Source organism: Balaenoptera ricei, chromosome 4 (genome assembly GCF_028023285.1).
Source record: "Balaenoptera ricei isolate mBalRic1 chromosome 4, mBalRic1.hap2, whole genome shotgun sequence".
In the NCBI taxonomy this organism is placed as follows: domain Eukaryota; kingdom Metazoa; phylum Chordata; class Mammalia; order Artiodactyla; family Balaenopteridae; genus Balaenoptera; species Balaenoptera ricei.
The window spans coordinates 28,962,118-28,975,305 of NC_082642.1; the positions used below are offsets into that span (position 1 = coordinate 28,962,118).

Here is a 13,188-nt window from a genome sequence, read left to right on the forward strand (position 1 = left end):
TACACAAAATAAAAAGAGTGACTTTAAACTTTCCTCTTCAAGGGGAGGCACAGACATCAACCTCGTAAAAGGTCAGGACTCGTGGCCCAGGTGCGGGGTCACAGGAGTTGGGTTCTTCAGAGACTTTCGGAACTTGCTCTGAAGGAAAACCCTCGGCACACACAGGCCTTCTTTTTTATTCACCGTCTCACGAAACACATACTCGTTCACCTCTTCTTCGTAACCTGTGTCCATAAAGAGCCGTGCCAGGAATTCTAGAAGACAAGCAGATCGACAGCGCTCGCAGTCTGGACTCCACTGCGCCGCTGAGCAGTGGTGAGGGGGGTGGGAGGCTGAGACAGGGTGTCCTTAATGGAAGGAGAACCTCAACACTAAAAGGTAAAGAAGGTTTTGTTCTGGAAAGTTAACAAAGTCCTACTTCTCCCTGTCAAACAAAAACTCCCAAATAAACAATAAGCAAAAAAGTTTAAGAACAACCTGTAGTACGCCCTCCTTGCCCTACTGTGATTCCCCAAGGACAAGAGTCTGAGTAAAAAGAAACACAATTCCAGGCTGGCTGTACTCATGCAAAATGTGTGTGTGCTCAATTTGTTTACATCAAGCACCTCATCTATGCTAACATGAAGGAGGAAAATCGGTGACCAAGGTGGGGAGAAAAAAAATCTTCTGATGGTGACATACCCTAAGGAAAAGTTAATCCAAGTAATACATCACTACACATTAAGTGAAACAAATAGAATGGCTACGTAGCAAAAACAAAGACTCTTATCGAGGGCATTACTCCAAAGAATGTGCTCTGAAGCACTTTGCAGATATTACTGCATCTTCTCAATTATTTATAATTGGTTTAATCAGATTTCATGAATCCAAAACACTAAAACAAATTTTTAATTTTCACCGTACATTTTTAATGGTTTTGTAGTTTTAATGTTAATCACTCATTTTTAGCTTTATTTTTGAGTTTAAGAGAATATTTCACTTCAAGAAATACAAATGTTGTAAAAATTAGAGCTTAAGAAGGTAATTATCTTGTGGTTCAGATTACAGGCACACCTCAGAGATATTGTGGCTTCGGTTCCAGACCACCACAATAAAGGCAAATATTGCAATAAAGTGAGCCACACGAATTTTCTGGTTTCTCAGTGCATATGAAAGTTATGTTTACACTATACTGTAGTCTATTAAGTATGCAGTAGCACTGTGTCTAAAAAAACAATGTGTATACCTTAATTAAAAAATAATTTATTGCTAAAAATTGCTAACCATCATCTGAGCCTGCAGCAAGTCTTAGTAGTAACATCAAAGATCACTGACCACAGATCACCATAGGAAATATAATAATTTATAATAGTTCAAAATATTGTGAGAATTACCAAAATCTGACATAGAGGCATGAAGTGAGCAAATGCTGTTGGAAAAATGGTGCCAATAGACTTGTTCGACACAGGGTTGTCACGAACATCCCATTTACGAAAAATGCAGTATCCATGAAGCACAATAAAACGAGGTATGCCCGTATTTAACAGGCTTAAAACTAACGTTCAAAATACCTAAAAGACTAAAATCATGCTCGGTGTTTGGATGGTTTTCTTATCAAAAATGACCTTTTAAAGACCCCTCTATAGCAAATTTGTGTAAAAACAGTTTCAATCACTTTTTTTTCTTAAAGATTTGTCTTGATGTGGACCATTTTTGAAATCATTATTGAATTTGTTACAATATTGCTTGTTTTTTGTCTTGATTTTTTGGCCTCGAGGCATGTGGGGTCTTAGCTCCCCAACCAGGGATCGAACCTGCACCCTCTACATTGGAAGGTAAAGTCTTAACCACTGGACCGCCAGGGAAGTCCCTCAATCACTTTTATAGAAAAAGGTTTCTTACCTTTGTGAGACTCAAGTAATCTCAAGGCACTACCCTGTCCTATTCGCTTTATTCCTGAGTGGACGAAGTGAAGATTCTGGTTTGCTCTCCCCCCTTTCCAGCGCAGCTCCTGGCGTCATCCACATGGCGGCGCATCAGAGCCTGTCCACTGATCCGGCTCACTAACTGGACACCATCACCAGAGGTGGCTTGTGAGCTCACAGCCGGGGCTGGTAAGTGGTGCGCATGAGCGGGCTTGTTCTGGGACCCTGTGCTTGTGAGCGGGGTACAGTCACCCCCACTCCAACTGGTACCACAGTGACAATGCAATCAAGGAAACAGCAGTCAAGACAGAGTTCAGCAATCTTACCATCAGTGAAAAAATACGATCTGGTTCCATCTTGTCTAACATAAAAGTTTTCTGCAAGTTTGCTGCCGGCTTTAAACCTAAGCATGGCATGATCATACAGCCCATAGTCGCGAAACAAGACACTTTTGCCTGGTTTTAATACCTACGAAACAAAACAGGCTGCACGTAACTCGGGGACCCAGTCAAACAGAGCTTACTATAAAATAAAACCTGATTAATTTAGGGATTAAAATAACCTGCATTTGTGACAGTTATGAAAGGGGCCAGACTGCAATACCCATACTATGAAGGAAAAGGGCCTGATAAGCAAAGGTGTGCTAAGACTTGGCAGTGTCCTGTGCGCTGGAGGGGTACTTCCTGAGCACTAATGAAAGCTCTGTGGAAGGTCCAGTGTCACACAATTAAAGTGTCAAAGACATTAGAAGAAACGATCATACCCTCACTAAAGCACGTTCTCCCACCATTTTATTAGCCATCTCCTAATCCATGACCCTGAAGTCAAATTGTTTCTTTAAAAAAATACGATGTCATTTTCACTTTTAACTGATTTTTTGGCCTTCCTCATCCTGAGTCTCAGCTCTGGTCTCCCAGGCTACAATTCTGTATGGCTTGCCCACCACGCTAACAGTGGACGGCCCGCTATAGCTTACCAGACATTTTCTCATTGGGTCTTCATACAATTCTGGGAGGAAGGAAGGAAGGAGTGTGATTATCCTCTGTGAGACAAGGAAACTGGTAGCAGAAGAGGGAAGTGATTTGCCCACGATCATACAACAGCTACTAAGGAGGGGAGGCAGGACTCACGCTGGGGTAAAAGGCATCACACTGCAGGATCAGGGACGTTTGTTAGCCCTGGGCGGAGTAGGGGCGGGGCGTATCATTCCAATTCCGTCGTCACTACTGACAAGACAAGAGAGGCTGTGAGGGAAGGGGTAACTTGAGTATTCTTCCCACACTGCTGCACTTCTTGATTTGAGGTGAAGCATCCTCATGCTAGTGCAGTGTGTAGAGAAGGGACCAGTGTCAGGCTCTGGTGGGAGTCCCTCACTACAGCCTTTCAGAAATAGCTGTCACAGAGCAGATGTCTCAAAAATTGGAAGGTAAAATCCGCCAGAGTGGTATAACTGCCCCTCTCCTACACAGCAAATAGCCATATGCTTTTCAGAATGAAAAGAAAGTGGTACTCGCTGTGACACTTGCTTTTTATGCGGGGATTCTTTCAAACTGTGTAACTTTACCAAATAAGAGTGGACTTCAAAAGGGGGCATTGATTTTATTAAATATATTCTGCCCCATCACATCAACAAGATGATTTTTAAGACATGACATATAGCACTTATTATAGTAGATTTCTGATGTAATTTGATGTGTTTCCTCTTCCTGAATAGAATAGGAAAGATGGCCCATAATACTTCCAAGTGTGCTGCAGATTTTCTCATTTAGCAAATTCTTTTTTTTGTTTTTTTGGCCACGTCCCATGGCTTGTGGGATATTAGTTCCCCAACCAGGGATCGAACCCGCGCCCTTGGCACTGAAAGCACGGAGTCCTAACCACTGGACTGCCAGGGAATTCCGTCATTTAGCGAATTCTTATCGACACAAGCATGCATTTAAAATATTGTCAGTAAAGTGCCTCTTAGATAAAAACATTCATACCTTGGTCAGAAATGCTAAATTTTAAAATGTGAATAATTGAGAAGGAAAAAGTCTGAAAATTTTAGTCGGTGTGAGAAAGAAATCACTCTTGATTTCAGAGGGGAGGCAAGGCTGCATGGGACACTTGCTCAGGAATTTGGGAAATCCTGGTCCGTGTCCCAGCTCTTCTGTCAACTGGCTGAATGACCGTGGACAACATTTCACCCCTCTGAATGTGTTCTCTCGTCCGTAAGACAGTAGTTATGGTGTAACACCTCCTTTGATGGCGGGGCTGTGCAGCCACCGGCTTTCCTCACCCTCCCAACAGCTCCAGGAAGAGAGCAGGCGAGGTCGACCAGACCCACTCCACGCTGCGTGAGGCTCAGAGTACAAGTGACTCGCCTGGGCTTTCAGGGCAAGTCAGTGGCACAGGGAAGACCAAAATCTCGTCTTCTGATGACAAATTTGGTCTATTTTTATTTTACTGTTCTATTCCAAAACTGAGGGAATTCAACTTTAAGGCTGCCTTTCAGTGTAAAATTATGTGGTTTTAAAATTTCTCAGGTGTTAACATCCTAGAGTAATTAGCTCTACCGTACAACAGCTTATTACTGTAGCTGATCAAGCAAGACTGCAGAGCTGCCCAAAGGGAGCCTGATTGTCAGAGGCTGAGAGTTCGCTTCTTCCAGTAATTTCCCATGAAGCACATGGTCTCAAATTAATGAACCAGTGACTGACTATGCATGACAGCATCACACTGCTGCCATGAACTCATTCCAGGTCAGTTGAAAAAGGATTTCTATTGGGGGGTAAAAACAGGAAGACTGCTGAAATGGAATTTGTTACTATAAGAAAGGGGCCAGGTATGGACTAGGACAGCTCAAGTTAACTTTTCTTTTAATATAACACTTCACTACATACTAAAATATAGACAACATGCTGTATGTTTCCATTTAAGTCAAGAATAGGCATATCCTCATTAATACCCAGCTCTGTCAGACTTAACTTTATTAATCTAATGGTGTCTCATTATGGTTTTATTTTCCATTTCCTGGGTTATTGAGGTTATCTTTTCATATGTTAACTATTTGTGTGTTCTCTGCTATAAATTGACTGTTTGCTCATTTTTCTATTGTCATTCTTACTGTTACTCAGGAATTCCTTATACATTCTGGATACTAAGCCGACCAGGGATCAGAGCCATGGCCCCTGCAGTGGAAGCTCGGAATCTTAACCACTAGACCGCCAAGGAAGTCCCTCAGTTGAATAGATTTTAAGTTACTTTTCCCACCTTGTCTTTTTAACTTCTTTGTATTATATTGTCTTTTGAAGAACAGAAACTCTTCATTTTCTTACCATCATCTTTATGCATAGAATGTTTTTGAGTCTTTGAGAAAATTTTCCCTACTCTGAAGTCAAAGATTTTCTCCTATATTTTCTTCTGAAAGGGTTAAACTTTTGTCGTTTCCATTTGTCTTTAAATCCACCTGGAATGACTTTTGTATAGGAGGTGAAGCAGGAATACAATTTTGGTTTTTCCCCACGTGGACTACCAACAGTCCAGAATCATTTGCTGAGCAGTCCTTTTCCCAGTGATCTTCAATGTCACCTCTATCAACTATCAAATTTCCAATATGGATCTGCTTTTAAGCTATCACATTCCATTTGTCAATTTGTCTGTCCCTCTGCCAACACCATTGTGTCTTAATAATGGTAGTTGTAACAAGCCTTTATATCTGGTAGGGTATAAATCTGCCCATCGCCTTCTTCTTCAAGAGTGTTTTGACTCTTTGTTCCTTCATGTAAATTTAAAATCAGCTGTCAATTTCCTCAAAAAAAAAAAAAAAAAGTCTACAAAAAACTCAAAATCAAACAAAGAAGTAGAACAAAACATGTAACATGAAGCGGAAAAGTAAGATTGCACAATGCATGTTACTCTTTTTTAAGTGTACAGTTCTGTGGCACTGAGTACATTCATCTTACACTTATGTAATTCTGTTAATATTTTCTCATTAGACAATCATATTATCTGCAAATAATGAGCTCTGTTTCTTTCTCATTCTAAAACCCTTTATTCCTTTTTCTGGTCTTCTCCAACTGACTAGGACCTCCAGTATAATGATGGATAGAATATTGACAGTGGGCACTCTCATCCCCAGTAAAGTTCCAGACACTCCTTACTCTGCCCCTATTACCTCCTACTCCTTCCTAATCCCCAAAACCCTCCATCAGTGAAATCACTGGTATCCTGAATGTTCCCTTCACATTCTTGTGCTAACAAAATCCTGACTGTCCCCTGAGGACGCAGTTTTCCTTGCAACCTCTCAAGTCAGGCTGTGTTTTCTCCCATGGTCCTTGTACCACTGGGCGTGGGAATGGGGCTGGGGTCCTCCTTGCCCCATTGCTACTTTCTGTGCATTCCCCTTTCTCCTCCCCAAGCCTCAGGTCTGAATCTCCTGTCATCAGATCATATCACCCACTATCCCTTATTGTTAGTCATCTATTAGTTCCAGGGTCATTTCCCTCCATTTCATGATGAATGCATCTTCTGGTTTATGCTTTCATCCTCATACTACTCTATTCTTAATTCCCATCAATTTCAACATGCACGTGGATTATGCTTCCAAATATGCTGGTCTCAATGATTTGAGCTTCTCTCTTCCAAAGATCTCGTCCTCCACCCTACCTTAATCACTAGCTCCCACAGTAATGTCCTAAGGTCTTGTCAACACTGTAAAGTATAACCCCTTCATACTCTCAGTGTCACACAAGTCACTCTCCGACCACCCCCTCCACCATTTTTCCAGCTCTCTAATTCCCCATCTTTCATAAACCTTCACCTTCACCTGAGCCATCAAATCAGGGATCCTCCCATCGGTCCCCTCTTCCCTCTTTACCCAGCTTAAGTCCCATGCCCGTCTGTGGATACACGTTGGGTTCTCATCTGTTCATATGCCAGGGCAGGGAAAGGAGAGGTAAGGAGGAAAAAACCTTACAAAACCTCACAAGCAGAGGGCTAAAACCAATGTGGCAATATCTGAATTTTTTTAAAAATTGTTTTCAGTGAGAATAGTTATTCCCTAACAGGTTTCCAGCGTCTTGAAATTTCTACCTCACTACTCTTTTAAAACATCACGAACCAGGGTTAAATTTTAATGTACAGCTCTACATATACAGAGGCTCTCAACTAATGTCCACTTTCTCAGCTTGCTGGACACTTTGCACTCTCTCTGTAAACAGACTGACTGAAGCCATGACCCCCTGAGCAGGTGAGGCTCCCAGGCTCTCTAGATGGTGCGCCATTACACTCCAGGGCCTCCCGGGGAGCTGGTGCTCCCATCAGTCACTGGTGTTCATTCCCAAGCTTGCTCGTGCTGCTGTTCTGAGATTTATCATTATATACACAATATAAACAATGCAATACGAACGTGAACAGAAGGCAGTTTTATTTCCTATGAAAAGTATGCTGAATACTTTGGAAAGACTTGTTAAACAAGCACTGAACAAACTTCTATTTAAGCGTGGGAGAATCAACTATGAAAGTCTGGGTAAAAATATAAAAGACTCTGCCCTCATATTACTTTTCAATTGTTTTTAAGTTCTTGCTGTAAAGAAACCAAAACTCTATTACATTTATGACTTATGTAAGATAAATGGCCCCATACTCAAAGAAAAGGCCTTAGCTCTACATGAAAAGAATGATAAGTGAGTATTAACATATTTTAACTTATAATAAAATGTTTACGGTAAGAAGGTACCATTTTTAAAAATCATTTCTTGACTTAGTTGATTTTAAGTTAATCAACATGGTTACCCACTGTTTGTACAGCTAAGAGAGCCTCTATTGTAGTTTACAAAGCACCTCGTACCTGATCTTACCTGCATCTCACAATAACCCCATGAGTGAAAGACACCCCCATTTTACAGACAAGAAAACTGAGGCCCAGAGAAGAATGAAAAGGTGGCCTGTCTTGAGTCACATGACTTAGGAGTGATGCTTTACTCCCTGAGTGCTGCAGCAGCCTCCTGGTGGCCACAGCAGCTTGGGTCCTCCCCAGTCTAACAACAATGATGGGAGTAACAACGACGACCACAGCTGACTTTTAAAGAGCACTCACCATTTCTAGGCACTGCACTAAGCACTTAAAACACATCTCATATAATCTCCCGCAAATCCTAAGATCTAGGAACTATTATCTCAACATTCCACAGGTAATGAAATGGAGGCTCAGAAAGGTAAAGGAAGTTGCCTACATTAGGGGAGCCAGATTTGATTCTAGGCACCCTGACTCCAGACTGTGTGCTCTTGTGCACTGAACTATGCTTCCTCTCACTTTACAGCAAGACTCCACAGATCCTAGGCAGCTGCAAAATCATCCCTGCTCCAAGGCTGGCCAAGCTCTGAAGGGCAGCGACGGCCACCAGGCAAATGAGAATTTAGGGTGGATGTTTTATGCAGGAGAACTTTCTTCCCTACACTGACTACGCAGCCCACCTCGTGAGAGCGGGGAGACTCTGTGAATCGAGACAGCACGTGAGCCGCAGAGGGAAGGTAAGTGAAAAGATCAGGACATCTAACCCTCAAGTGCAGGCTCCCAATTACTAACCTTGTAAATGTTTTGTAAGACAAGGTGCATTTTATCAGGGTGAACCGCAGAGAGCACAAATATCAACATGACAACATCCACAGACTCTGGGGGCACGTGTTCCAGAAGGTCATCTTTAGTCAGATCACACTGGAATACCTTGCATCTTTCTGTGTCATATAAAGGATTTTGCTAGAGAGGAGAAAAACACAAAATAATTTTAACACCACATCCACGTTGATACATAGAGAAAAACACAGCATCAAAAGGAGATCCTATTTCTATGTGTACACTGCTGCACAGAAATCAATGATCACTTTGTAACTGGGTAAAACTGAGTAATGAACCATTTGCACATTGAAGCATGTAATGTTCACTACTGCTGCAACAGACAAGATTTCATTTTAACAAATCACGTTTTTCCTTTTAAAAAAATTTTATTTTATATTGGAGTACATTTGATTAACAGTGTTGTTAGTTTCAGGTGTACAGCAGAGTGATTCAGTTATACATATACATGTACCTATTCTTTTTCGAATTCTTTTCCCATTTAGGTTATTACAGAGTATTGAGCAGAGTTCCCTGTGCTATACAGCAGGGCCTTGTTGGTTACCTGTTTTAAATATATTAACCAATCATTTTTAACTGGGTACACAGTCTATCCCATATTCCAAACTGAGCATTTTAGAAGCATGTAACTCCAGAGGGATGATAATCCAAAACCAGCCTCTGCTCCCTTAACCCTATGAGAAGTCCTTCCAACTTCCTTTATTGAGATGCTCCCACAGTTCTTCTGGGTATATTTTCCCTTGATGCAGCAAGCTAATAAAACCTAACTTTTTTTTTTTTTTTTTTTAACTACAAGTGAGTTCCTGGTACATTTTGGTTGATGGTTTCAACACATGTATAAGAGCATTATGGAAAAAAAAATCAAACTTTTCTTTAATGTGAATAAGGACTTTAATAAAGAGAGAGATATACAAAGTTATTGGATGGGAAGGTTCAATGTTGAAAAGGTGTCAGTTCTACCAATAACTCCTCTTATAAATCCAATGCAATCTCAACTGAATCTCCACAGATTCTAGAAACTTGACAAGGTAAATTTTATTCATCTGGAAGTGAAAATCTTGAGGAATAGCCAAGATGATTTTTTTTTTTGATAGTGGCCATCCTAATGGCTGTGAGGTGATATCACATTGTGGGGTTTTTTTTGTTTGTTTTTAATGTATTTATTTTATTGATTTATTTTTTTTGGCTGTGTTGGGTCTTCACTGCTGTGCACGGGCTTTCTCTAGTTGCAGTGAGCAGGGGTTACTCTTCATTGCGGTGTGCGGGCTTCTCATTGCGGTGGCGTCTCTTGTTGCACAGTAAGGGCTCTAGGCACGTGGGCTTCAGTAGTTGCAGCATGCAGGCTCAGTAGTTGTGGCTCACGGGCTCTAGAGCACAGGCTCAGTAGTTGTGGCACACGGGCTTAGCTGCTCCACGGCATGTGGGATCTTCCCGGACCAGGGCTCGAACCCGTATCCCCTGCACTGGCAGGTAGATTCTTAACCACTGTGCCAACAGGGAAGTCCACCAAGATGATTTTTAAATGAAGAACAGTGGAAGAGGAGGCACACTACTGGACATCAAAACACATTACAAAATGAAGTACTAAAACAGTGTGGTTTGAGAATGGGGACAAATATATCACTGAGACAGAACACAGTCCCCAAACAGACCCACGTATAAAGAGGGATCAGTAGTGTATATGACAGAAGAGAGATGACAAAAATGGCAATTAGATTAAAAAAAAGGTAGATAATAGGGACTTCCCTGGTGGCGTAGTTGTTAAGAATCCGCCTGCCAATGCAGGGGACATGGGTTCGAGCCCTGGTCTGGGAAGATCCCACAGGCTGCGGAGCAACTAAACTTGTGCACCACAACTACTGAGACTGTGCTCTAGAGTCCACAAGCCACAACTACTGAGCCCGCGTGCCACAACTACTGAAGTCCGCGTGCCCAGAACCCGCGCTCTGCAACAAGAGAAGCCACCGCAATGAGAAGCCTATGCACCGCAACGAAGAGTAGCCCACTCTCTCCGCAACTAGAGAAAGCCCGCGCATAGCAACAAAGACCCAACATGGCCAAAAATAAATTAAAAAAAAAAAAGCAGACAATACAGGTGACAATTATCAGGAATGGAAAACGAATTTCTCACTCAATTCACTGTTTGAACAGCTAGCTCTATCCACTTCCGTTAGAGGACAGCAGACCACTTGGAGTAATAAAAGACTTGCAGCTCCAGTGCAGAGATGTAGAGAGGTGGAGAGATGTAGCTCCCAACCTTATGGGAAACAAGCTGGACAGAAAGCAACTTTATGTGAACCCATGAAAGAACAGAGGTCAAAGAACCACCAGCCATCCCCAAATCTGGAGAGGGACAGGTGCCTTCAGGGAGACGCAGGACCCAAGCGTTTGCTTACCTGAGGCAGTAGCCTTCAGCCTGGGAAGAGAAAATTAGAAATGTGACAAACAGCTGAAGCCATCGGGATGTTCCCACACTTTGCAGGTGTTTCCACCAAGGACATCACCAGACTCTCACAGAGACAATGGTGCTCTTTCTGGTGCTGGACTTTCTCACCTCCTTTAAGGGAGGAAAGGTTTAACCTGCAGGGGAAAAGTCATCTGAGGCCTGTATCCTTAGGGCACTGGTGGAGTACCACTACCACTGGGGGAGGGCCCTACTCTTCCCAGACCTAGTCTTAATCTGCAGAGAGAATGGCCTCAAGACCACAGAGGATGACAGAGGTGGGGAAGCGATGGGAGAGAAAAGCTCTATTCCTGGAGAAGCAGAAACACTTGTGAGGGCCACACCCCTAAAACACAGGTCCATTATGCAGTTCAAAAACTGAGAATCAGAACATTAGAGAAAGTCTCTTTCCCCACATACTACCAACAAGTCTCCAGTAATAACAGTGGATTGCTGGGAAAGCTGCAAGAGACAGACTCTTCATGGTGAACAGCACAAAGGGAAGACCCAAAGCCAAGAGGAGCAACAAAAACAAAGTCACCAGAGGAGTTTGAAGTCTCTGAGGCCCATAGCAACAACAAACCTCACAGGTAACTATAGCAACAAGAGACTTCAAATAGAGCCCAACTCCTGTCTAGATTATTACAAATCCTTATTACCTCAGTATCCACTGCCCTATATAACATACCCGGCTTTCAAGAAAAAAGAACAAGGCATACCAAAAGGCAAGAAAAAATATGGTCTGAAGAGACAATCCATCATGAGAACCAGACTCAAATATGACACAGACGTTGGAACTACAGGTTTGGACATTTAAAATAACTGTGATTAACATATTAAAGGCTCTAAAGGAAAAGGTAGACAACATGCAAGATCAGATTGGTAATTTCACAGAGAGATAGAAACTACAAAACAAATCAACTGGAAATGCTAAAAACCAAAAGCTTAGTTACAGAAATGAAGAATGCTTTTGACAGGCACATCAACAGGAATGCCTACCGCCTAAAGAGGAACCAGTGAACTTGATGATAGGACAATAGAAATTACACAAACTGAAGAAAGGGAAAAAAAGTTAAAAACAAAAAACCGGCATCCAAGAGCTGTGAGACAATACAAATGGTATAACATACAAGTAATTGGAATCCTAGAAGGAGAAGAGGAAACAGAGCTGAAGAAATACTTGAAGATATAATGGCCAAACTTTTTCCAGATTGATTAAAAACCATAACCAAAATTTTAAAAAGCATATCTATGTGATTATAGAACTTCTAAACAAGACATAAAACCTTAGTACCTTAAAAGGAAAAGATTATCAGATTGGTTCAAGATGGCAGAGTAGAAGGACAATGCGCTCACTCCCTCTTGCGAGAGCACCGGAATCACAACTAACTGCTGAACAATCATCAACATGAAGATACTGGAACTCACCAAAAAAGATACCTCGTACCCAAAGACAAAGGAGAAGCCACAATGAGATGGTAGGAGGGGCGCAATCACAATAAAAGCAATTCCAATAACTGCTGAGTGGGTGACTCACAAACTAGAGAACACTTATACCACAGAAGTCCACCCACTGGAGTGAAGGTTCTGAGCCCCACATAAGGCTTCCCAACCTGGGGGTCCGGCAATGGGAGGAGGAATTCCTAGAGAATCAGACTTTGAAGGCTAGTGGGAATTGATTGCAGGACTTCGACAGGACTGGAGGAAATAGAGACTCCACTCTTGGAGGGCACACACAAAGTAGTGTGCGCATCAGGACCCAGGGGAAGGAGCAGTGACCCCAGGGGAGACTGAACCAGACCTACCTGCTAGTGTTAGAGGATCTCCTGCAGAGGCAGGGGGTGGCTGTGGCTCACCGTGAGGACAAGGACACTGGCAGCAGAAGTTTCGGGAAGTACTCCTTGGCGTGAAGCCTCCCAGACTCTGCCATTAGCCCCACCAAAGAGCCCAGGTAGGCTCCAGTGTTGGGTCGCCTCAAGCCAACCAACAGGGAGGGAACCAAGCCCCACCCACCAGCAGACAAGCAGACTAAAGTTTTACTGAGCTCTGCCCACCTGAGCAACAGCCAACTCTACCCACCACCAGTCCCTCCCATCAGGAAACTTGCACAGCCTCATCCACCACAGGGCAGACAGCAGAAGCAAGAAGAACTACAATCCTGCAGCCTGTGGAACAAAAACCACATTCACAGGAAGACAGACAAGATGAAAAGGCAGAGGGCTATG

At 42.6% G+C, this 13,188-nt stretch overlaps 1 protein-coding gene across 3 annotated transcripts in view; it reads right to left on the reverse strand.

Moving 5' to 3' along the window:
* The window catches only part of METTL6 (methyltransferase 6, tRNA N3-cytidine), an 18,719-nt gene continuing 5,531 nt past the window's right edge, over nt 1-13,188 (reverse strand). For 2 of the 3 annotated variants that reach the window (XM_059920368.1, XM_059920366.1), the window contains exons 4-6: nt 8,473-8,643; nt 2,231-2,372; nt 1-254 (exon numbers count right to left, since the gene is read on the reverse strand). In XM_059920368.1, the coding sequence (XP_059776351.1) occupies nt 73-254; nt 2,231-2,372; nt 8,473-8,643 (495 nt within the window). In that variant the 3' untranslated portion in view covers nt 1-72. The remainder of the gene's footprint in view (nt 255-2,230; nt 2,373-8,472; nt 8,644-13,188) is intronic. The other variant, XM_059920369.1, reaches the window with a different exon arrangement.